The 26,004-nt window shown below is 38.9% G+C and overlaps 1 protein-coding gene across 1 annotated transcript in view; it reads right to left on the reverse strand.

Annotated features, from left to right (window-relative positions):
* The window catches only part of cacna1ea (calcium channel, voltage-dependent, R type, alpha 1E subunit a), a gene marked incomplete at its 5' end in the record, with an annotated part of 96,518 nt that overhangs the window by 66,063 nt on the left and 4,451 nt on the right, over positions 1-26,004 (reverse strand). Inside the window, one exon of the mRNA XM_080473453.1 lies at positions 3,029-3,335. Within this exon, the coding sequence (XP_080329579.1) occupies positions 3,029-3,335 (307 nt within the window). The remainder of the gene's footprint in view (positions 1-3,028; positions 3,336-26,004) is intronic.

Raw genomic sequence — 26,004 nt, forward strand, 5'->3', positions numbered from 1 at the left:
AAATTGATACCATGATCAAGTTTTAGTTTTAACACAGGGTGAGAAGACAACCAAACTGTGTTCAAAAACAAAATTAGTTTACTCCATGAATTTACCTTTACATTTGAATCTTTTTAATAGTTTATTCAGTGTGTGTAAGTCACAACTAAAAGGTCTGCTGGTTGCCTGGCAACAGCACAGTGACAAGGCTCTAGGATGTCAGTGCACCGGGGCAAGAAATTGCCCAGCACATAATCCTCGATGTAAAACCTCAGTCTGAGCATATGAAAAGTGAGACATATGTGTACATACATGTTAATTGGCGACATTTGAAAGTGCTCTCAGGCAAATTACTCCCCTTCAGACAGACTGACCTCGCTGTTATGCCTTCTCTTTTCTTCTTCTCGCAAATGACTCTTATTCCCAATCTAACTTATACTAGAGGGATAGTACTAATATTTTCTGGAATAATATGCTATTTCTGTAAATACATTCACATTTTTAGAAGTTTTAACAATGTGAAAGAGAAATGTTTGGAATTGAGCAAAACATAGAGGAGATTGAGTAAAGATGTAGTCGTCATGATGCTTATGACTGTTGATGACAGGTAGTATGGAAACAATACGTCACAGACGATCTTCAAATGTACAGGTGGCTACATTGCTCATGTGTGCATTTCTCATGCACATTTATCACCGTTAAACATGGAACGGTGGAAAAAGACAAGAATGCAGGATCCTTCAGCTCAGCATTGCTCTCTCAAAACCATATTAGAAAACAATGCAATAAGGAATGACCTGGTGAGTAATGACTAGCTGTAATAGCATATGACACAGCGATCAGACATCATTACATATAATTCTTGTTAATGTTTGTTAATCAGATACAGTCAAGCTCATTAGATGTAACAGGACACTCCCTCCACAACTGCACATTAAGCTGGAGGTTATTCAGTCTGGCTGCTTTCTTTCTGGCCACCACAGCACAAACAAAACATATCAGTTTGAAGCCAATTGCATTCTTACTGCAGAGTATGAAATGTACCTGTAGCTACAGTTATACAATTGTTACTAGTAATGACTCAACAACAAAATTGCTTAGATTATTAGTAATGAAGATAACCCACCTCTCACTTTAACCCGATTCCCTCTAATACTGACTGAATGTTGCCATTTCTCTAAGAACAGTACAAGGACAAAAATATTTAAATTAGCTGGTTTGGAAAACTTGTTTTTGTTGTTATTTTTCAGATGACCACTGGCCCTATCAAATCAATTAATGAAATGAAATTTAATTTAATTTGTATATTAAATCAGCTAAATAAAGATAAAGATGTGGCGAAAACAACAAAAAAAACACCAATCTTATTCTCTTTGCTTTGTTTTTCAAATCAGCAGTAGACCAGTCAGTCAGTCAGTCAGTCAGTCAGTCAGTCAGGAAGCTGATGAATGGAGCTGAACAATAGTGAGTGAAGAGGCCACACCTGGCCCGGACACCTGGAGAGCTGTACAGCAGCACCAGAAGCACCACAGATTTGTATGTGATCATCTTCAGCAACAGGATGAGAATAGCAGTCTCTAGCTTTTCAGTAAAAATGAAAGATGTCACTACATTTTTAGAAAGCAAAGACATGTTTAGTGAAGCCAAGTGTTTGGGCTTGTACTCAAACAGATTACTTAAAAGTTTGTACTTGATCCAATCTAACCTTTAATCTTAACTCTAAGTTTGGAGAAGTAGTACACAATTTAATAAAAATGTGTTATCTCCCAGCCATTAGAATTGGTTCCATTTAATTTATCTTTAACTTATCAGTAGAAACAATGAGTTTCTTGGAAGCAAAAATGTTGGATCAAGTTGTCTGAAAAGGTTTATGACAGTAAATTAAAGGATTCCAGTCTTCGTCCAAACCACTTCCCACTCTGACCACCACTCTCTGCAGTATACATCTAATATCATAACTCATGCCAAACTGATATATCGCCTGAGATTAACCACTTTTAACTACGGTTCAAGAAAACAGTAAAACCATGCCACTTAAAACAAGTAAGGAGTTACGATAGGCACTGGTTAGCGGCATTGCCTCACAGCAAACAGTTCTCTTGTTTAAACCTGACCTGTGAGGGTTTGTCACCTAAGAAAAGCTTTTCCAGTTACTTAGTGACTCTAAATGTACTGTAGGTGTGAGTGTGGATGTGCTATCTGTTCCTCCAGGATATATAGTCCATTGAAGGACTGGCAATATGTCCAGAGTGCACCCTGCTCTTTGTCCATGTCAGCTAGGATTAGATAATGTGGTAATAAAAGTGTGTGTGTGTGTGTGTGTGTGTGTGTGTGTGTGTGTGTGTGTGTGTGTGTGTGTGTGTGTGTGTGTGTGTGTGTGTGTGTGTGTGTGTGTGTGTGTGTGTGTGTGTGTGTTATCCTTCTGGTGGACTGGTAACCCAGATAGCCAACACAGTGACCTCAGGTACCTGGCAGCCCACGTGAACTTTGAGAATTGTCCTCACAGCATGTTGACAAAATACTGGTCAATTCAAACTTTATTAGAAATTCTAATTATCCAGGAAGTTTGTATAAAGTAGCCCATCGTATTTCTCAATTTCCCCTGATGTTACTTCCTTGGTTTATAAAAGGTTGCTGCAGGTCTCCCATTTGCAATGTGTAGCCTAGGATAGGTTCTAGCCCCAGGAGGCCTAATATGATCCTATCCCAACAGGGAGACCCAAGTTCAGTTCAGGGCCAGGTCTTTTCTATGTGGAGTTTGTATCTTCTTATGAGTCTGTGTTCTCAGTAGTTCTGCAATAATCCCACCTTAAAGAAGTAGTGTGTGAGCTGTCCATGGTGCTGACATTCACCATTAACTATGTATTGTGGGGGAAAATACTTTAAAACTAAATATATGTGGGAAATTCCCTATTTAAGTAAAAAAATAATTTTAATAAAATGCAGTGTTGTTCTGACAAAGAGAATTCAGAGGGAAGTATTTGGAAGTCTGAAGGTGGTTTGTTTGCGAGCTGGATAACAGTTTACTCACCACTTTCTTTGCACACACTGACTGAGTGTTTTCACCGTGAAGCAGAAAAAAAGGATATGGCCACTCAATGATTTTCTTGGCGTACTTCCTGACCATGTTGTCCTCGCCAAAGATGAAGAGTGACCTGTTGACTGTGAAGCAGTTCTCCCTGACCGGAATAGGGTTGTACAATGCCATGGTGCGGGCACGCTGCGCTTTGGTTTGCTTGAAGGCTGGGGAGATGCCACCTGTAGACACGGCCGCTCCATCGCGGTTCCGGTTGCGCTCTGACCCTCCTTCACCTGAACTCAACAAGCCCGGGACGTCGTCTCCGAAACGGGCCATTCTGTCAAAAGCAAACCACACGGGAGAGAGAAAGGGATGAGAACGATGGGCGGAGCAGGGCGCGGCGCCGCGCTCCGTGTAACGGCGTCAGTGTGCCAGGATCCAGCTTCAGTCCATCCTCAGGGTATCGATATAAACACCGCGATCAGCGCTCCTAAAGTTCAAAACCAATCGGTCCGGTGAGGCACCGCGTCAAAGCGATTCAAGTGCGCTGTGCGTAAGAAACATAGGAATCCCCCCAAAAAGTAATGCAACTTCTCTTCATTCAGTCATCCGTTCTTTCAAAAGAAACCGTGGAAACCCATTCATTTTGCTCCGTTCCCACACCCGCCCACCCCCACGTAAACATTAAAATCTCAAACAAAAGCTGCAACAGGTCCCGCCTTCAGCCATCCTCAGTCCCCTGAGCGAAAAGCAGGAGGGTCGATCCATGAGGCTTAAAGTAATCTACCAACAGTCCACAGACTCATTCAGAGCACATCAGCCCTGTCTGCTCTCTCCCCTTTCTCTGCTGATCACCAATCAGGAGCACACCGTCTACTGACTGCGCGTGTGAGAGCACGACGTGTGTGAGTTGTGCGCGCGCGCGCGTGTGTCCAGGGGGCTTTGTTCTCACTATCACACCCCCCTCTTGCAAAATAAATCAAGAACAAAAAAAAAACCGCGCAAAACTGTCTTCAGCGCGTCACGCAAGGAGAAAGAAAGCAGCGTCTGCGTTGTGAGGCAGGATTATAAAGTAGGAAGCGTCTCCTCTGTACCTGCGGTGGAGCAGGAGAAAAGAGCACAACAGTTTCCCCAAATGCTACAGGATCAACGCGGCTCTCCTGACCTCAGTTCAACCATGTGCACGGAGTTAACAAACCGCGCACTGACAGGGAACAATAAGAAAGAACAGGTAAACAAAGTCACGCTTCTAATCAGTGAATACCCCATGGAATGAAGCAAACAGATGCGTTTCCCAATCTTACAGCAACATTAAAATTTTAATTTGACAGCGTGCACTTGCTTCATAGTCTTGCTGTAAATGTGCACATTATTTATTTATTTTTAATTATGATGGTTTTATGAAGGATCACACCAGGTATTGACGCGCGGCTGGTGAACAGCCACAAGTTCCACGGTGTAATGATCGACTTGTGCGCTTCAATCTGCGTGGTCACGCCGCACCGAGAGAGAAATGAATGATGGTCACGCTTCACAACTGAAAGGGAGAAAACAGAAGTGAAAGACCTAGCGCCAGCAAGACACTCAAGACAATGTGAACTGGCATCTCTGAGTAATCTCCGGGTTCAAACACTGTAATTGCGCCGCATAATGATGACACCGGTGGATTTCAAAGAACAGGGTGGTCCTCTCCTGGAGGGCACAGGCTGGGGGTCAAAGGGGTCCCTTTTCCCAGCTTTTCTTTTAAGAAGAAATCATAATTATCTCTTTAATACAAGGAAAGTTAGTCTGTTTTTATTCCCTATGGTTTCCAACTCATGAAACAATATTTATTTAATTTTAAAAACATTGCAAAGTGCAATATAGGGTAAGCTCTGTGAGGGGGGGGGGGGGGGGGGGGTCATCCTTGAAAACCCTGCACTGAAATACATTCCTGTGTGGGATTTTATTTTTTATTTTTTAACAGTTATGGAGTGAAAACTAGGAAAGGTTGACTGGGATAAATGTTTGTGTTCTAATGAGAGGTACGGCATTAGAGCATGCAATAAAAGGAATCACGATTAAAACATAATAATGGTGTATATCTCCCACAATGTATTGTCGTAAAAAAGATTTCTTAAATTTTGACAGAATAACAACTAACTTCAACCACATTATATGAATTACGTATTGAAAAAATAAAATGTGAAAAGCCATTGCCCTAAAAAAATAAGGGTCAAGAAGTATGGATGAATAACATTAACAAATACCCACAAAAGACAAACAACATAGCATATTTGTGAGAGTTAAGTGTAAAATAATATCAATTAACTATCATCACATCATTAGATTGAATTGAGGAAGTATATTAGCAAACAAACTAAAGAAGAGTTACTGGAGGAGAGATAACTGCCACACAGGCAATGGTGGGAGTTTTATTTTGGTGGTAAGACGAACGCAGTGATCAGTGGTGTGTGGCCTTCGAGTCATTAGTACACCAAAACGCTAAAAACAGAACAAAAATCTGCCATCACCTATAATACTGCTGAGAAAACAGCGACAAATCCCCCTTTAAAAGACTCCTCAAGTTAGAAAGAAAAACGACGGAGTCAAAACACATCTAACTTTCTTTCTCAGTTTTAATCTACGGTTCGAAGGAGTGTAATTTTGTAAGTATTTTTTTCATTGTTTTGTTTTTTGTTGTTTTTGCCGGGACAGACTTTGCAGCTGGCTGGTGAGTTATGGTGATTAGGTGTTAGCAACAGGGGTGAGAAAAAAAAAAAGAATTTATTTATTTATTTTGTTGGAGATTTGTTGATGAATTCAAATTGTTTCAGGCTGAGATGAATATGCGACCTCAGGTTTAATGAGACTAGAACAAACATAAACTTAAACCACACACACTCTGTTAGATGTTACGTATGGCATCACTCTTTGTCATTGTAAATAGAGGAATTATTAATACTCCCAATTATTTTTGGTATTCAAACAAAACAAGAGTTTTGCTTTTGTAATATTAGGAATCTGTTAAAACAAAAGTTTTTCTTATGCACTTTTTCATATGCAGTTATAAATGTCACAGAATATTCACAATATTAAATGAAAGGTTTTTGTTCCCCATGGAATCTATGAGCCGACTGCTTTGGAACTTTGAAAACTAAACAAAACGAAACAGCTCTTAATCTAAATATTTTGGTCCAAATTGGTGTTGAAAAGAGACCCCAAAACCTACTTTTTTAAAAACTCTTTTATAAGTTGATCTCTGACATTTTGGAAATAAAATGTCACCATGTATCATTTTTTCAAAGATGTGTCACAGTCAATGGAAACATGTCCTGGTGTAAGTGGGGAGCCCATTTGTCTTTAATCGTATTGGATAACCCTTGTAGACCCCAAACATAGCTTTGTTTGAGAAAAATTGAACAAAACTCAAACATGTAGGTAATACTAACAGGAAGGGTGTGACTAGACTTTTTTTTTTGTCCATGATCACACTTTAGGGATATTTCTATACATATTTGAGCTTAAAATAAATGGTACATTATGTGATAAATCCAAATGTTAAAATAAAGTTCTGGTTTTGCAGCATTTTAGTGTCTTGATTTAGTTTTCTAAATGTAGTGAGGAAGTATAGCTGTTGAAGAGAAGAACATAACTGACCGGATATATTCAACCAACATTATATTTTGTTTTACTATTTTTGTATCACTGCTTTGGTAAAACAGCTCAATGTCCAATCAATGTCCACATATATTATTTGCAGAAACCCAAAAAATAAAACAGAGAGCACAAAATATCAGGTAGTTAAATATTATGCATATCTATTAAGCTATAAAGCTTTATGGATCATGTCTTCAGCTTCCTTCATACTGAGCAATAGGCCACACTGCCAAAATATGGTAAATAATTCATACTGCTGATGTTAATTCTCAACAGAATTTAGGGAATAAAACATTTTTCAGAGACATGCAAAACTATTAAAACTCCTACCAGGGATTTTTGTTTTGGTGGCAATATGTAGTTTTTTTTTCTATTAACCACTTCAGAAAAAAAAAAAAAAAGGTTCAGTCCTTAACTTTATAACAAAGTCATCAAAGATTAATGTCCTGCAGATCTGACAGCTTTGGCAGATATGGCCCTGTAGACATGTTGTCAATGTTAAAGTATCTTCGAGCTATACAAGATGTGAAGCTTGCAAAAATCTTGCAGAGGAATGTAGGGTTAACAAGGTTACTTTCTCTCTTGACAGCAGGTTGACTGTTCCAGCTCTGGTAATGAGAGCTGGTGCCAAAGGACTGAGCTGTGAGCAAATTTTCAAGTTAAAAAAATAGAGCATGTGAACGGAGATACCTGGCATACAAGTATGTGAGACGCCGTCATTATTGTACCCCTCAATGTAACGGGGGAGGGTATGAACGAAATATTCATCAAATGTGTCCATAATAATCTCTGAAGAAAGATGCATACAGAGTAATTAGATTTGTGTGTGTTTTCTTTTTCTTTTAATGATTAAATCAAGTCGAAAAGAAATAAAGTCACGTTTCAATGTGTCTTATCTACCATGGTTAATTGTTTTAGGCTAATAAGCATTTGTGGTTCAGCTGGGGAGCAGGTAATCTTCTAATCCCAATATTTGTGGTTTGATCTCACTGAACTCCAAGTTGGTAGTTACAGTATTATCACTAAAAATAAACTGTGCAACTTAAATCACGCAGGACATTTGGACCAAGCAGCTCTCTGTGTTCCTCGGTACCCTTAAAGTGGCTGTCAGTTTCAAAATTATTATGACGACAGATCTACAACAAACAGATTGTCAAGATTTTTCATCCACAACTCAACATCTCAGAGTGACTCTGGATAGATTGTGTCATTTCTGAACCACTGCGGAGTAAACAACTGAGAGGATGAAACACTTACAGGGCATGACAATTTTGCTGCTCAAGGACGCCATATGTGCTTTTCTATTAATATAAAATTCACAAATAGTACGGCAACTATTGTTTATTGATGCGCTGCAGCGACAACAGGACCAACATACTCTACAGAATAGAACTGAGGTTCACGTAACAAGACCAAAGCATTAATATGAGAACATAAAAATAAAAATACTATCCTACATTGAAGAAATAAATTAAAAAATAGTAAACAGTTTAATCATCAAAAAAAAATACACAATATAAGGAAATGGGAGGTATTTTTAAATGTTGTATATTGAAATTATAAAGACTTGAAAGTCCATCATTTCTGAATGTAGCTAACATTGAATGACATGTATCAAATTGTATTTCTGTCTTTTTCCTGCACTGTTCCAAATTGTTGTGCATGTAAGCTACCTTTAGTTTGAAATACCCACAGAGAGGAGAACTGCAGGACGAAAAAAAGAAATGAGCAATTAGTCACGTACTAAATCCCATGTCCTGTCAGTGTAGCTGTAGTGGTGGCAGCTAATGTAGTGAATAACAAATTATCTGCATCATGTAGTGAGACTGACAGACAGACAAAAAAGAGATGCCAGATAATGAATCTGAGAGTGTGTCTGAGAGATGTCAACACATTCTCATCAGCGTGGAGAACACAGCGGATGACAGCCATAGGAGGAGCTTTCCATTGTGCAGCTATAAAGGAGGTGATCAAAACACACACAGGCAATACAATCCTCACATGTCAACATGTCACAAGAGTTTCATAACCACCGTTAGAGTGCAAATTTCATTATTTCATTCATTTATTTAATGAACTGTGCACATTTTTACTATTAACTTCAGTTTAAGACGCCAGTTTTGATTTGCAATTGGCGTAACCTCCGGAGAACAATATTTGATATGAGAAAATTTATGGAACAGGATTTGAAAATTAACCATTTTGTGAATTATATCGATCTGTTCCATCCATTTTGGAGCAAAACTTTCTTTGGAAATGTTTGAGAGTCTTGACAGTGAAACCTTGCATCAAACTGTTTGCTACCAGACTGGTACCCGAACTGTCTCTATAGCAACAAGGGATCTGCTGAGACATAATGTGAAGATTTCACACACTGCCGGGGATGTGAGCAAGAACTTGTGGTTTTTTTTTCTCCATACTAGACGCAGCAACCGTGTCTAGAAATGTGTATGTGTTTGCACAGCTGTCCTTGTCGGGACAATGCATTGATTTCTAGTCACTGTGGAGTTTACCTCAAACACTAAAGCTAACATTAGCCATAACTAAACAATGGCTATCCCTAAAATCAACCTCATTTCTATTTACAAATTTATTCTCCGCTCAATTAACATTTCAGGTATGGAGAAAGGTTTGCCTTCATATCAGAAAAGGTGCTCTACTCAATGTAAGCAATCGCCAAGGGAAACGATGCATCAAGAAAACAAAATCAATACTGATGCCAAAAACATTAATTAGTCCTTATAAGGATAAACTCCCCTTCAGTAAATCATTAAATATATGCATCACGTCAGGATTTTCTATAACAAATTCACACAAGTCAAAGAGACTAAATTAAATGCAATAGCTGGACAAAAACAGATTCTATTTGCCCAAAAGCTCAGTGACACTCTCATCCTGTGTGTTACTATGGGGGACTAGGCCTATTGTTTTAAGTTTTTCAAGAGATGGTTTCAAATATACAATGTGTGTAATTGAGAAAGGGTGTAGGAGAAGAAAAAATATATATTCCACAGCATCTCCAATGACAGCAGAGTGGGTGCACAAATTGTCCAGAGGCAGCCATGAAAATGTTTCTGAAGAGAAAGTGAAATAATACATTAGATGCAATAGCTCACTTTTTTTTTTGTTGTCAAAGTATTGATTATAAAGTTTTGTTGTTTGCTGTAGAGTGAAGCAAAGCATCCTGTTGACATTGGTTTGGTAGGTAGTGCACCACAGCTGCTTTTGCTCTATACTGTAAGAGTTTATTTGTCAGTGCAATAGCAAAGGAGCAGCTCGGTAAACATCAAATTCAACTTCGAGTCGAGGACTAAATACCACAAAGCCATCAGTTGCTGGCTGCTTGTGTTCCTTTCTTTTCAGTACTGCTTTCTGTCTCTCTCTCTCTGTGCCTCCCATGAAGGGAAACTTCCTGATTATATTTTCTTCCCTACCACAGGCTCACTCTTTTTACCTGAATATATTTGCACCTGCTCTTTAGAGGCAAACCCAACAAAATAAGCTATTAAGAGTACTTCCTCTGCGTTTACTGACAGGGCTTTCCAATAATATATGTGCAATAAGAGGAGATGTAGTACCTTATAGGCTGAACTTATATGCAGACTGTTTGTCTGTGCCTTCAAAATAAATCAGAAACAGAAAGTGTGAAAATACTGGATAAGTCAGCGCTGTTGTTTATTCAGCCGTCACTTCCACAGAGATGATTACAGTCAATTTATGTTTAAACTGCATTTATTGTGCATTTTGTGTGTTTGTTTGTTTGTCTGCTGTTGGGTTTGTTTGTTTTTGTTTTTTTAGTTTGGTAAATTAGCTTCATGTCTGAAGTGAAGTCACATCTGTTACATATAATTTCATTGATATTCCTAATAGCACTATAATCATGGTAAATGTGTTTCCACAAAAAGAATCTCTCCATGCAGTCAGTCTGAACAGTGGATGTACAGAAGAAGTAAACATAGTCAAATTTAATTTAGGAAACTCTGCCTATACACCCACAAGAATGTATTTTCGCATAGATGACTGTATGTATAACAACTACTGGATACATGACGAGTTTATGCAAGAAATTACACTCCAATCACTACAAAGCAAAAACTAAATGAAGCTTCCCCTTAAGTGGAAATAAAATGCAACGAAATAGCAAAATAGTTCGAGCCTCTCGAGCCAACAATCCCTTTCTGTTTGTTTCTATTTGAGTGGATGTGTTTTCTCCTGATACTGCATTTATCTCCCACAATCCAGAAGCATGCTTCTTAGGTTAATTGGCTTTAAATTGTCTGTATGTGTGATTGTGTGCATGGATTCTCTATATTAAACCTAATATGGCAAGAGAATTACAGAATTTCCCCATGTGGGTTTAAAAAAGTCCTATCTGATCTTAGAATCTGTCCTGGGCATCTTTATCCTATTGCCCAGTCGTCCTTGCAGCAGGGAATAGAAGCTGGATTGATGAAAGTTCCTCCCAGAATAACTGTGATGCTGGGCCAGTTTCATGAGCCAGAGCCCAGATTTCAGCTTGACACAGAAAAGCTTGGGTCAATCACAGAAAGACCGACAGACGACAAAGCCAGACGTATTGATGTTGCAAGATGAAGGGGCTGGGGGATCGGACTATATTTAGCTTCATTGAGATGGTAATGGTTGGAACATGAGAGGACGCTTGTGTGTCTGTGTGTTAATGACGCACTGTACAGGAGCCACCATTTGAATTTGTGGGCTTTACTCTGAGACTGTTTTTGATCATAGAAACAGGAATAATTACTCGTGGGTTTGGGCTCTCTGCATGAACACAGTATGGAAATAGCAGCACTGTCAGTTTCTCTCCTGGCCTTGATCATTGCCCAGAGGAAACATGATGAAATACATTTACCCTGCAGCACAATGTTTTCTGTTGCCTTTCAGTCTCACTCTCATCCTCTACTATGTCTCCAGCTGTCTCACCCTCTCTCCCCTGTCTCCTTACCCAACCCAGATTTCTGCCTTCCACTGTTGTCTTCCCCCTACTTGTTTCCTAGCAACTGAATTGACATGGCCCTATTCCCAGCCCTGCAAAGTCGTCACTGTAACCCTAGATTTTATGGTGTAACCTAAATAAGTCAAAACTGCCTGCAGGGAGGTGAGTTATGTTCATTGTTTCCACACAAGCAACTCAGTAGACCATCATGTAGCTAACAAGGTATTAAAGCAACAGTTGGACAATCTGATCTGCATTTACACTGCTGGTTTAAATCATTGATGGTTTAAATTCATCGAGAGAAATGAAGAAGTGTGTGTTCAGAGTTTTGTTAAAGTGAGCTATTCTAAGTTCACTTATGACATAACTTGACAATGAAAGTATAGCTCCCCAACAAATTATATTAATTCAATACTGCTTACAGAGCCTGTTTCATTCATTTATTCATTTATTTATCTCGTTATCTAGATATCTAGTTATTCATTATCTGAAAAGCAACAATGGCAACATTTTTAATCATTTAAGGATGGAAACTCACTAAAATACTTGTATAGTGATAACAGTGTTTGGCACACAGACATCACTAAATCCCTTGTACAAATTTAGTCAACCAAAGTTTCATATGCAACTTATCCTTCCTCAACATCAACAATAAATGTTATTTTATGGTCCCAACTCTCGTCCTATAAAGCTGTCAATAAGCAATTGAAGTGAAGAACTCCCCCTCAGAGTGGGGACGCACGTATGCTGAGCAGTTAGTACCATCTAGCGACAAGTAGAGGTACTACAGTATATTAAGGGGTCGGATAAAGCAAACGCTCAACCAAATTGTGTGTGTGTGTGTGTGTGTGTGTGTGTGTGTGTGTGTGTGTGTGTGTGTGTGTGTGTGTGTGTGTGTGTGTGTGTGTGTGTGTGTGTGTGTGTGTGTGTGTGTGTGTGTGTGAGAGAGAGAGAGAGAGAGAGAGAGAGAGAGAGAGAGAGAGAGAGAGAGAGCGCCTTTGTCAGTAACATGCATGGAGACATATGAGTGTATAAGAGCGTTGTTGTGGTTTTAGAAGATTTGTTTTTGTTTTTTACACAATTCTTGCAGAAAAATGTAGACGACTGGCATACTATACAATGAAAATTAATCCGGTGGCCTAAAAAAAACTATGAAAAACACATTTTTCATCAGTTCAGTGTGGCAGTCATTTATTTTATCAAATTAAACCATCCATCCTTTCATATATCTTTCTGGCTCAAAATTACAGTAAAGGGAACATTAATAATGAATTTGGCAGCTGCACGGATCAATACTGTCAACAGGCAGCTGTAAATTTACCACGGGGCTGTGTGAAGACTGGCTGGTTATGAGCAGATGGCAGGTAAGGTGGTAGATGGCGGTGAACCTCCAACTTTCAGAAAGCCATGCTTTGCACGGAGGTGAGGAAACAAGATAAATTGCCTGAATGAACCTCTTGGCACCTCGCATCCAATCTAACTATGACTGTATTTTCCTTCTTGAGTCAGTCAGCTGCATCAGAGTGCACACCCATTAGAAATAAACCACAAAACTCTTCGCAGAAACAACACAATCTTTTTGTAGTTATGCCAGTGTATCTAAGAGTGAGCATGCAATCAAGCTCACAGCGATTACAGAAAGTCTCACAAAAGCTGCGGAATGAGTGCACTTAATTCATCATTCAATATGACAGTACATCCCCACATCATTATATCGAATGGCTTCATGAGCAGCAAATGTTCTGTCAGGAAACATACTGTTCAGACAAGCTCAAGTGAAGACGCATCAAAACACCAAACAGGGAATTTGAAATATCCACTAATGGGACACGTTTTGCTAATTTAACACACACACACACACACACACACACACACACACACACACACACACACACACACACACACACACACACACACACACACACACACACACACACACACACACACACACACACACAAAATCATAGATGTGGAGTAATGCCTAATTAGCTCTCATTTTCCAGTTGGTGTCACTGCATGTCACGAAAGTTGGCTCAGTCAGCTGCAACTCTTAGAAAGGAAAAAAAAAGGAAAAAAAAAAAAACAAGTACAATTTTTATCAAGGAAAAATCTTCCAGGTAGAGTGAAGAGCTTGATCGTCCAGGAGCGACTCAGCGTAGAGGGTATACTCGAACACATTGAGAGGAGCCAGTCAAGATGGTTCAAGCATCTGAGTAGGATCCCCTCGATCACCTCCCAATGAAGGTGTACAAGATTGGGCCTCCTCCAAACCCTGGAGAGATTATTTCTCTCTGTTGATTTGAAAGCGCTGAGAGCTCCCCCAGAGGAGCTGGGAGATATTGCAGCTAACATGGGTGTCTGGGTTTCTTTGCACCTTACTGCCACTGTGACTCCATGTGGACTAATTGGGAGAGAAAATGGATGGGTCAATGGAGAGAATTTAATTGGGGGGGGGAGCCAATATCCCATCACCTCCCAAATTAAGAACAAGTAAATTAAAAGTATACGAACGTGCTGGAGACTCTGTAACCAATTGAAACTAAACCATGAAACTTTTTCAACTGCAGAAAATTGTGGCCTTTCCAGGGAAGAATACATTTTGCTCTCTGTCATATATTGTACATGATCACTTGGGTGGATGCGAAATCATTATATCTGCATATTCTCACAGCTCCCAAGAAAGAGAAAACAAAAAAGCAGACGGAGACTGCAAACAATAAAAAGTAAAAAATAAACCTACGAGAGGAGATGAAACAGCAAACATGGAGAAACATAACTGAAATTAGTTTTTGTCAAAAGACTGAATTAAGTGCTAATCATATAAAACAACAAACTATGACAACCTGATTTAACATGAAGTGTATTCATTCTCCATGGTCTGTTCAATCATAGTAAAGACCACCATTTCTCTTTGTACCTATTTTATTTTAAATGACACTTTCATAAATCTATCCCTAAAACCATGGGTAAATGTGTACATATGTTGCAAACCAGGAATGTATGTTTGTGTTTTCATTCCTTCTCTACAGTTTGCATGTTCTCATGTTTGTTTCACTTCAAGTTAAATGTGTCAATAATTAAAATAAAATCCATTAGGCTTGTGTTGCCTTTTTTTACTCCGTGAAATAGCCATAATAATTAGACCTCCCCCAACGGGACTCATTCCAGCTGGATGAGATGTGTTCTTCAACAACTAGCATTTACTCATTAATAACAAAAGCTTAAGACACAGGAGAAATGCCATTCATTCGTTTGATGAATGAGGCTGTGTAAGAAGCAGTTCTCTGCAGACCCAGCAGGTGTCACAAAAACAACACTGAAATCTCTGTTTGCTGCTAGGTTTGTATTGATGATGACTCAGTTTGCTTACCCAGCATCCTTCACCACATTTGTCAGAACCACTTCCTCCTGAAGCAACATAAGTCAGGCAGCTGCAGCATTTGGCTTCCCTCTGGGTTGGGGAGGAAAGGGGGTGATGAATTTCTCTCACATTCACTTCAGGTGTGTCTCTTGGCTTGTTTTCTTGGATATTAGTCTCAAACAAAGTCTAATGCGCGGAGAGTGATGCTGACCATATATACCCCAAGCCATCATTGAATTGTAATCTCAAACTAGGGGCCAAAAAGATAATTTTGAAGTAGCGAAGGCTCATTGATAGCGACCAAGCAACTTTATGTATATAGCACTTTAAACTAACCGCGGTGGACCAAAGTGCTTTACAATAAAAATAAATACGGTGGAAAAAATGCACCGTGCACAATTCCCACATTATAAAATACATTTAAGATACAGATCATGCAAGTAAAACAAAACAAAACAGTTAAAACAAATAAAGGATAAAACATGGGTAGTAAAGACATTAAGAGGTGAGTAAAACCGTATATAATGAAACGCCAAACAGAACAGGTGAGTTTTAAGATGTGTTTTCCCTTCTAACCTGACACAGCCAGTGCAAGAGATGTGCTCATATTTATGTGTCCCAGTTCAAAGATGAGCAGCGGCTTTCTGCACCATCTGAAGGCGGGCAATGGAAGCCGCACTAACCCCCACATATAAAGCATTTCAGTAGTCCAGCTGATTGGTAATAAAAGCATGGACTGTTGTTTCAACATGTTGCCTTGACAGCAATGCCTTTTGTTTTGCCCAGCTGCCTCAGGTGGAAGAAACTAGACTTTACAACAACCCTGATCTGGGTGTCAAGTTTTAGGTCTGGATCCATTTTGACCCCAAGATAGGTGATTATTCACTTTGAGAACTGGGCCCAACCACCCAGACCTATGGGACGGGTCCCAGTGGTGTCCCGAAAAACCATCACTTGTGTATTTTGCTCGTTAAAATTCAAAATGTTCAGTGCCATCCATGCCTATAGGTTATCAACGCAGTAATAGTAATAGTTTGATCAAACATGGATCCTTCTTTGCGAGTGGCACATAAATCTAGCAATCATCCGCAAAGTAGTGGAATGAAATCCCATGCTTGTGGAGAACGCAGTAGGGGCAGGCACAAAGAGAAAAGCAGAAGGCCCAACACTGAGCCTTGTGCTCCAAATGTGAGATTAAAAACTCTAACATTGCTAAATCCAATTGGCTTGAAAGCATCAATACCTGAAAGAAATCCTGTTGCACTACAAAGGTATTATTAGCTAAGCTAACAGCATTGAACTCTCAGAGCAAAAGCACAATCACCTTTGATATTTAAATCCAGAGCTTTGAATGAAAGAATGAGGGGTGTATTCAAAGTCTACACCAGCGTTCACATTCATTTCCCATTAGAGTGTCAGGACTTTAATGTAAATACACATGGTAGCTCTGGTTCAGCATTTATGTTCAAAACACAAACAAACCACCTTCATCAATATACTCACATATTTGTATAAATATTTAAACTAGAAGTGAATACAGCTCATCTATGAAACGCACAAGAAAACCATTTCCACATATACATGAAGATATTCCTTAGAAAGCATTTTCAATTAATTGGATTAAATCTGAACAGCTTGAACTCTAAAAGTGAGAATATCCTTGGTTCTATTTGAGGGGTTGAGCTCTTCCTGTCAAGAATTTGTTTGTTGTCCTTGTGATTTAAAAAATCTTTTTCCAGGTGATGCTGTTTCTGAGTTTACATGCAGTTGGTGAATCTGTTTCAAAAGTGACTCTTGGTGTGTGTGGTTGCCTCTTTGTCTGCATGACAATGACTGTTAAGTGTCGACTTTATTTATCTGGCAAGTTAGTTACCATTGGCACCGCTCTAGTTAAGCTCCAATAGTGGGGTCCAATGGTTGACGTGCAGGTGGCAGAAAGCTCATCCTGTAGGTGTCTTCATTCTGGCGGGGGATTCCAATCAGGCCTGTCTGAAGGTTGTCTGAAGACTGAAAACATATTAGGCCGGCCCTCCACAATTTTTAATGAGGCATATACGAATAAATCTCTACCCTACGTGGGCAAGTTTGACCATGTGTTGTTGTTTGGTGTCTCAACCTACAGAGGCCTCATGAAAAGGATCAGACCAGCCAAGAGAACTGGGAAAACCTGGCCTGACCAACCAGCTGCAGGACTGTTTTGGAAACAGATTATCCTGTATTATGAACAGCATGATGAATGTCACAATGGACAAATAGGTCAAGGTGTTTGATAATCATAATGAAAGGAAGGTGGAGAACCAGCTGGCTGACAACAACACAAGGCAGGTGTGAGTCTACAGCAGCTTAAAATCTACAAGGGTACTTCAGCAGATCTCCAACACCTTGTCCATCAGAAGACTCAGTATGGGTTCCCCCTGTATGCTCTTTACACACACGACTATGTTGCCTCTCACCACTCAAACATCATTAAGAGACATTGTACCGCTCAGATTAGACTGGCTTCATCGCTGTGAGGCACTCATCGTCTAACACCCAGAGGCTATTTCAACATTCTTTCCTCCCTTCCTAGTGACTCTCCTGAATTTGTTTTATCACTGGATGCTAAAAAAGCATTCGATCGCTTAGAATGGATATATCTATTTTTTGCGCTGCAAAAATTCAGCCTTGGCCCAGGTTTTGTGAAATGGATCAAGCTTTAATATGCATCCCCAGTAACATCGGTAACTACTGACGTATAAAGTCACGCTTCTTCCATTTCCATTGGGGTACCCGTCAAGGTTGCCCCCTTTGCCCTTTGTTATTTGCCCTGGCAGTTGAACCCTTCACCATCTGGCTGTGGTAGTGAAGATAAAAAATAAAAATTGCTTTGCGACAGAACTGCTCTCTATTATGACTATCTATCAACCCTGCTGTTTTGCTCTGTGCAAATCTCAACAAAGAAAATTTTAACAGAAAGAAAAAAAGAAATATGTTGTACATGGAGGAGGTCTGGAGGCTTGTAGTCTGGTGTTCAATGTCAACCTGCTCTGCTCTGCTCTGCTCTGCTCTGTTCTGTTCTGTTCTGTTCTGTTCTGTTCTGTATGCTTGCCCAAACCTGTCCAGGGTGACCCTACCTTTCACTCAGTGTCAGCTGGGCCCAGCAAAAGCTCTCAACAACCCTGAATTGGACAAAGAAGGTACTGAAGAAAGTTAGATAATGGATAAATTAATAGATTTGAGTTTCCTTTTTGTGATTTGACATTTCATAATCTGAACATCAACAACTACTTTCTCTCTTGTGCTAATCCATTTCGATACCAAAATATGGGTTAAAAGGTGTCATGTCTCCAGACAAACACCAGTACATTAGAGTGTGGGTTTGTACGTGTGTGTGCATGAGTTGGTGGAACCAGGTTGGCAGGTCATGCTGCTCCTTGTGCTGATGGTTTCAATAAACAGGTCAGTGTGGGGGAGCTCAGTAAAGATGTTTTTTTTTTCCCAACAGAACAGCAACAGACCAGACGCTGTGAAAAAATTAATGGCATTTCTCTGATGATTTGGGCTTTCAAATCAGTTTAAATAGGCAGAGCAGTAATTAATAAGTTTAATTACAGTATTTTGACAGATGTGGAGAGGAAATCATCCTAGAAAAATAAATAATACATTTTCCAAGCATTGTTCAAGCAGTTCTATATCAGTTGGATGTATTTCTATGCTACTCATTTTACAGAGCTACAGTTTAAGAAGGTGAGATATACACAACCCATTTAAAATGTGAAGATTGAAATAAAAGAAATCAGTAATCAGTATATTGATGCTCCTTAAATGTGATAATAACAAAAAAAACCTGGCATTTAAAGTAGCTATACACTGGCTTCTGTGAACCATGGTCCTAGCACATCGGAAAGTTAAATAGTAAATGAGATAATATGGAAGAGTCATGTGGTGCTGCATGAAAAAAAACAGAAGTCGTACTTCACCGAGAGCTCCCTCAGGAGATGTGGTGTAAAGGAGGGCATAAGCCCCAAGATGTATGGGGGCAACATTCAAGGCTGTTGCACCTGAAGAATAGGTAACAAAGAATGGGGAAACATGAATCTTACAGGGTATGTAGGCCATGCACAACTGCTGTTCCAAAAAGGTTGGTATAATGTGAAAAATGTTGAAGAAGAAGAAGAAGAAGAAGAAGAAGAAGAAGAAGAAGAAGAAGAAGAAGAAGAAGAAGAAGAAGAAGAAGAAGAAAGGCTGTAATAGCAATAAACTCATAAACTTTTTTTTTTAATGTCCACCATATAAATGGTTGCATTATGACATTTTAGCTAATTATGAAAAATGATCTTTGTTTGTTTCAAATATAATAACAAGGGCTGTTTCTTTTTTGTTGCCATTTACTCTTTTTGTCTGTAAACAGCTAATAACAGACAACACATTTACAATTTTTTTGAGTTTGAAGTTGTATTGGTGTTGTCTTCACTCTTGGTTTCTGAAATCAGCCAGAAAATGAGAATTGCCTCCACTTTTGTTCCTGTTATTACAGAAACTTATTATGTTACTCAGTGTTTCTCAGAATATTAGTTCTATAGACCTTTTACCATATTTACTGCATATAACATGCCAAATATAGATCACATCTTCCTTTTCTAAATAAACTTGTGGTTTCGGTGGGACTTTTCCGCTTGTGGTATCATGAGTCAAAAACTAGTGGTTTTGAAAGTGATGTGCATAATTTTCTGTGCTACATTTGAGAATTTCATTTTCACCTGGAGTCATCAACACATCAAAAGTCACATCAAAATTCATAATTTTCATTCCGTCAGGTATATTTTCTAATGCCAGCACAGCTAATAAACATGCTGAACACGACATGTTGGGACTGCGAAGTCTGTGTCATGATGACCTCAAAGCAAAGTACATTTGTCTGGCTTTAATTTTTCTTTCAGATTATTTAAATTTGGTATTTGTTTTATATATTGTCAACAGAGTCAGGCAGGTACATGGAGGAAAGAGGCAGACAGATGATACAAAGATCACATAAAGAAGATAACATAGGAGATAATATAGAATAGTCCCCCTACATTAATCAGAGAAAAATAATTGTATTAATTAATATCATTGAATGTAACAAAAACATAGACACACACGCTAGTCCTGAAAGTCTTTCTCATCATTGCACTGCCTTTGCTTTGCACCCCAGAGCAACATTCGATCAATGTCAGACTCCTTGTCTACTGACAGATCACACATCTTTAGGACTTAAGATCTTCCTCTGTCGATGTAACAATCATCTGGTGGGTCAGCAGACAAAAACATGAAAATAGACAGAATAGTGGGGAGAAATTGTTAAATTATTGCAGCAGTTTTTGCATCATTTTATCACTTAATATCCTCTGCACTCAACATGCAACACAGTTGAGTCTGTCCTTGTCACGAAACAAACAGACCAGTTTGAATGAAATGACAACATTACTGCAGAACGAGTGAGCAAACATCTTCCACAACACTGCCCAGGATATAATCTCAGTAATATGGCATTCTCTGTTCCGCTGGTTGCTTGATAGACATATGGTTTTGTGGCAAAGAAACTGCTTTTCAGCATGTCATCATTAATAATTCACTTTTGACAAACAGCTTTGACATTTACACTGCGCTGGGTGTCTGTCTGACACTGACAGGGAGACAATAATGAAGGAGAAGGAGACAGATACACGGAGCGACAATTTCTCTCTCAGTTGTGTGCTGATGCAATTAGAGAGATTCAGGCCTAATAAAGTGTCAGACCTTTGCTAGTCAAACATTTATTGACGGAGCCATGATGACATTTACAGAAACCAACCACTGACCTTGAGTTGAGCCTAAGTGATTTACAGTAGCTACAAGAGCGATGAAGAACAAGTAAAATCTGAGAGCGGTATGAGAATAAACACAATGAGTTGCTTATGTGATATTTAGACCTCAAAGCTTGCAATTTTATTATGCCTCTAATTAAAACACCTATCACATACACATATGAACAGGAGACTGAGTTGTAGACACAGCTGCCGCCTGAATGAATTTCTAAATCTGTGCCTTACAAAAAGCTGACGCGTGAGGGCCTATGAGGGCAGCAAAGTGCAGTCGCTCTTTCAGAGCGAATGTATTGTGGGCAGACAAACACAGAGATACAAACAGATTGAAACCAGAGGTGGTGTCAGTGTTTCCTTGGCTACATTATTGTCTCCCCACTCTGAAGAGCAAAACTCTACTTTCAGTGACGGTTTTCAAATAAGCCACATCTACACCTGAAGAAAAAAATACATCAAGGACATTTATGACAAATAAAGGGTGAAAGTAATGAATTACTGATACTATAATTAAGTACTACTTTGGTGTACTTGCTCTTTTATAGCATTTTTCTTCCAGAAATGTTATTTTACTTATACTTAGATACAAGTTACACTATGTAGTCGGCTTTGCTACTTTTGACTTTATAAGTTGCTAATGAGTAACATGCAAACTTTTTGACATGCTTTCACAGCTTCAAACTGAAAACTGATTTATATCTAAATTTGGTTTACATAATAAATTGTAAATTTTATATAATTCAATGTTTGTATGAAGCATGCGATTTGAACAGGTCAAGTGTGTTTAGATGAACAGAATCAAATTCCTGCTAATTGCGATGTAAGTTTTTGATAAGAATGAAGAATGTGTGTGGTCCTGTGCTCCCCTCTCATATTGATTAGTCACAGCCTTGATTGTTCCTGGTGTGTTAGGCAAAGAAAATTTGTTTATCTGTTTATCTAATGGTGACATCACAAGGAACTGATGAGCGGAAAAAGTCTGATGTTCCAGTTGAAAAAAATACATCTGAAAATACGGTTCCCACTGAAAAAGTTGGAGGTTTGGGAAAGTTTCCAGAAGCAAGGGTGACAGCGCTTAAGTAGTTTGATGAACCGTAAGCTACTTGCATGCACAAATGTATTTTGTTCATGTTATTTTTCATGAACTACAACACTCCCTCTGGCCACTTAAAAAAAGTATTTGCCCTTTGCAACTACAAAACTCAATCACAAAGGTTATAATTTCTTGTTAGATATCTTAACAAAAGAAAACATGCAGATATGCTGAGTGAAAAGAAATTGTGCCTCAAAAGATGAATTTAATGTCATTCATGGTTGATTCATGAGATTTATGCTTGCTTGATTCTTTTTGTACTCTTCCTGCAACAATAAAGCGGCAGTGCTGGAGGGGGCTGATATGTTTTATCACCAATTGAATGCCGTAAACTTGGAAATGTGGTTTTCCCAACTGGTACATATCCAGATTTCCAGCTACATGAACAGGTTTACTCTTTTCTACTGCTTGCTGGGTTACCTGTTGACATTTTTGTTACTGCTTTCCTTAGTAGATTCTTTATTTGGTTGTTTTCTTTTGATAATTGTGGACTTTGTGTTTTGTTTTCCCTTTCTGTAATAGGAAAGCGAGTTCACCTGTATCGCAGCTATTTGAGCTTTCTCCACGCTTTACACTTTCAGTCACCAACTTTTACACACTGCGGATGGCTCCAAGGTTCTCTCCCAGTGAAGTTCACTATGACAGGCTAGATGATAAGCCGCTCTACTACTTGAGCCACAGGTGTGAGTTTTGTGATATTATTTTATCTTAGTGATATAAGATGCTTTTTGTTCTGAGATATGTCTGCAATTGGACTCTCCTTCCTGCAACTTCAACGATATGAGTCTACAATGTAAGTCAACTCTCTCATACCACATTGTCCAGACATTTTTTTTTTAATGGAGAAAAATGTCTCGTTTTGCACTGAATGTTTTTTTTATCTGCTCTATTTGCAATCATACTCTGCATATAGTTAGTATTAAAGTCTAATTGTTTTCTGTTAAATAGCGCTTTTCCACTGCTTTAGAAGCACCCAAAGTGGTTTACCTTGTTAATCACATTCATCCATTCACGCACACCAATGGAGTCGGCTGCCATGCAAGGCACTCAATTCATCCACTGGAAGCAATTTGCCATTCAGTGTCTTGCTCAAGGATACTTCAGCAAATGGGCATGGGAAGATGGGGACTTGAAACTGCAACCTTCCAATTGACAGGCAACCCACTTATATGTCAGCCAATATACATTCCAATGGAGAGGGAAATGATGAAGGATAAACAAAACAACAATTGAATACTGAGGAAAACCATATAAGGCTGAACCACATGCACTGGAAAGTTGTGATGGCATTAAGTCACCACAATAAAAAAAAATAAATACAAAATTGCTAAAACATTTAACTGAAAGCTTGCGATGAAAAAAATGTTATCAGAGTGACAGCTTCAGGACTATTATTTCTGTCCAAAATCTCAGCTAAAATCAGATGTATTTTGCTCTTACCCTTAAAAGGCATCAGAAAGACCTTAACCTAAAACCTCTCTGCCAAAAACCAACGAATCCCCTGATTTTTTTTCTGCTGGTGGACGAATAATGAGGGTCAGTTCGCCAGCACCAAACACTGCCTCCTCTGTAAACAGGCAATTTTCCAACTACAGCTGTGAGCAGTGAATTTGGGTGGACCTTTTATGGCCAGGGTTGGAGTCAGTGTGCTCCAATCAGGCTGTGATCCATAAAATTAGAATCACACAGTTTACTCAAGTCTGTAAACACCCTTGCCAGGAATAGCACCAACAAAGATGTGATGTACAGCCCTGCACAGACAGCCACTGATAAGTCACTGTACACACAGAGATTAACGCACATACTTCTACTGACACCCAATCCCACAAACATAGTGGCCACAGGGCTGCTGATGAGCTGGCATCTTCATCTTCTCAACAGTAAACACTAAGGACTGCAGAATTTCTAGAATATATTTTCTGTGAAGTATTCCATGAATTGTTGATTTGACACGCCTCTGCATGTCTCCTGAGCATGTAAGTGTTTTTCTGGTCAGCACTCAAGAAATCACAACAACACGCAGACAATATGTTGGCTCGTGGAAAAAGAAGGAAACTTGTTATGGGGTGTTAGTATTTTCTGAACATATCATCCATCCATTTCCTACACCGCTTTATCGTGTTGAAGGTATCATGGCGCTGGAGCCAGTCTCAACTAGCTATGGCGAGGGCACTGAGCACCGTGAACAGGTTACCAGTCCATCACGGGGCAAACACATAGAGATAGATAACCACACAGAAAGGCCACTATTTGAATCTATGACCTTCTCACTGTGACGTAAGAGCCCTAATAACCGCACCACTGTACAGCCTCTACAGCCTGTGAGAGGTGAAAGCAGCATGATGTTATTCATCCTTTATACAAAAAATCAGCTGTTCCATCCATCCATCCATCCATCCATCTTTTATTAATTTTATTTATTTATTTATTTATTTTTTACCCTTGTTCTGTTCGGCAGCTTGGGCAAACAATATTATGTGATTGAGAGCCTTCCGGTGTCAGAACATCCAACTGTTATATTGCTTGATCTAACTTCTGATCATGGGCAATCCTAGCTCACATTGGACAAAGGCAGAGTACCCCTCGAACAAGTCACCAGTCCATCATGGTAAAGACAAAAAAACAAACAAACAATCACATACTCTCACATTCACACCTCTGGGAAATTTTTATGTCAACAATCCACCTCAAAAGCATATTTTTGGACTGTGGAAAGAAACCAGAGGATCTGGAGAAAATCTGTGCACACATGGGAAAGAACTTACAAACTCAGCACAGAAAGACACTTAATGCACTGAGTTTCTCTTCACTCTTCAGTCTAACATTATGAATCGCTGTCTCTGTCTCTGTCTCTCTCTGTCTCTCTCTGTCTCTCTCTGTCTCTCTCTATAATGTGCCATGAAATGACCATGTTGTAATTGGTGTTCTGGAATTAAAAATTATTTTAGTCCATTTGATATTGATCATAATTCTAGTTTAACCAATTACTTCAATTTTGTAAATAACACCCTATTTAACCTATATTTTCTTTTGCTATTGTGTTTTTGAATATTCCTCTTCACTCTTCTTGTTCACCTTTTGTATTACAATTGAAAAAAGCACAAACCTCCACTTGTGCTATTTTGCTGAAAAACTCAATATGGCTAGGATGGCACTTCAGTAAATATGGTTCAGTCATCGACTGTCTGTAGTGGACTGCTATTGTATCATCCTGCTCAAAGCCTCTTCAGTCTCATTCATCCCACAATGCTTTAGTGTAACTATGTGACATTGAGCTGAGGAGACAAGATAAATCTAAAGAAGAGCAGAATGGGAAAAAAACAACAAAACAGCTATTTAAAATATTAGGACACCATTGGAAAAAAACAGAATTAAAATGAAAGCTGGTTTAAAAAAGTAAAGATTCTAAAAATAAAATTATCAAATTCATAGCCCTACATGTCTGTCCAATTGATGGTAAAACATGTTACCAATCATCTAGAGTGTCATTGAAAATAGTGAAAATCTGGAACCTCACCCTTCTTTCAATAGTCTGCTCATTTTCCAGCTTATTGACTCACAGACTTAACATATGCTGCAATTAGTATAGCAGCATTAACTGCCTTGGATCGCTGGCTTGTCGCATTTAAATTAACCACGTTACTCCCACATAGCCAGCAGCTCTTCTTTTACTGTCTCTCTCCACTTCAGTGAGATTGCTTCACAAAGTACTCTCCAGTCTGAAGCATCAAACATGAGAGACTGGGTCTTGACCAAAAAAGCTAAGTTACTATTTGACTACATCTGAAACAGATCTTGATAAAAGATTACAAATATTCCTGGAATATGTTCACATCTATATGCTACTCCGCCAACTAAATCCAATAATGATTTGAAAAATCAAATGAACACAGCATTGGCTTAAGTATAAAAGTTAAAACATTTTTCGTGCTCTTGTCTATTTGTGACAAGCTCTCCACATACAGCATTTCGCCAAATACATTCAGTCTGATTACTGCGATTAGAGCCATGTTAATGCCGACTCTGAGAACTACAATTTCAACAAGCACTTCCGAAAGGATGTTGTTATCCGTCAAATGGTACAAATTTATACACTTTCATGGATCTACAAACAAAACAAGGCAGACTTCCTGACAAGTG

This window comes from Lipophrys pholis (assembly GCF_963383615.2).
Source record: "Lipophrys pholis genome assembly, chromosome: 10".
Lineage (NCBI taxonomy): Eukaryota > Metazoa > Chordata > Actinopteri > Blenniiformes > Blenniidae > Lipophrys > Lipophrys pholis.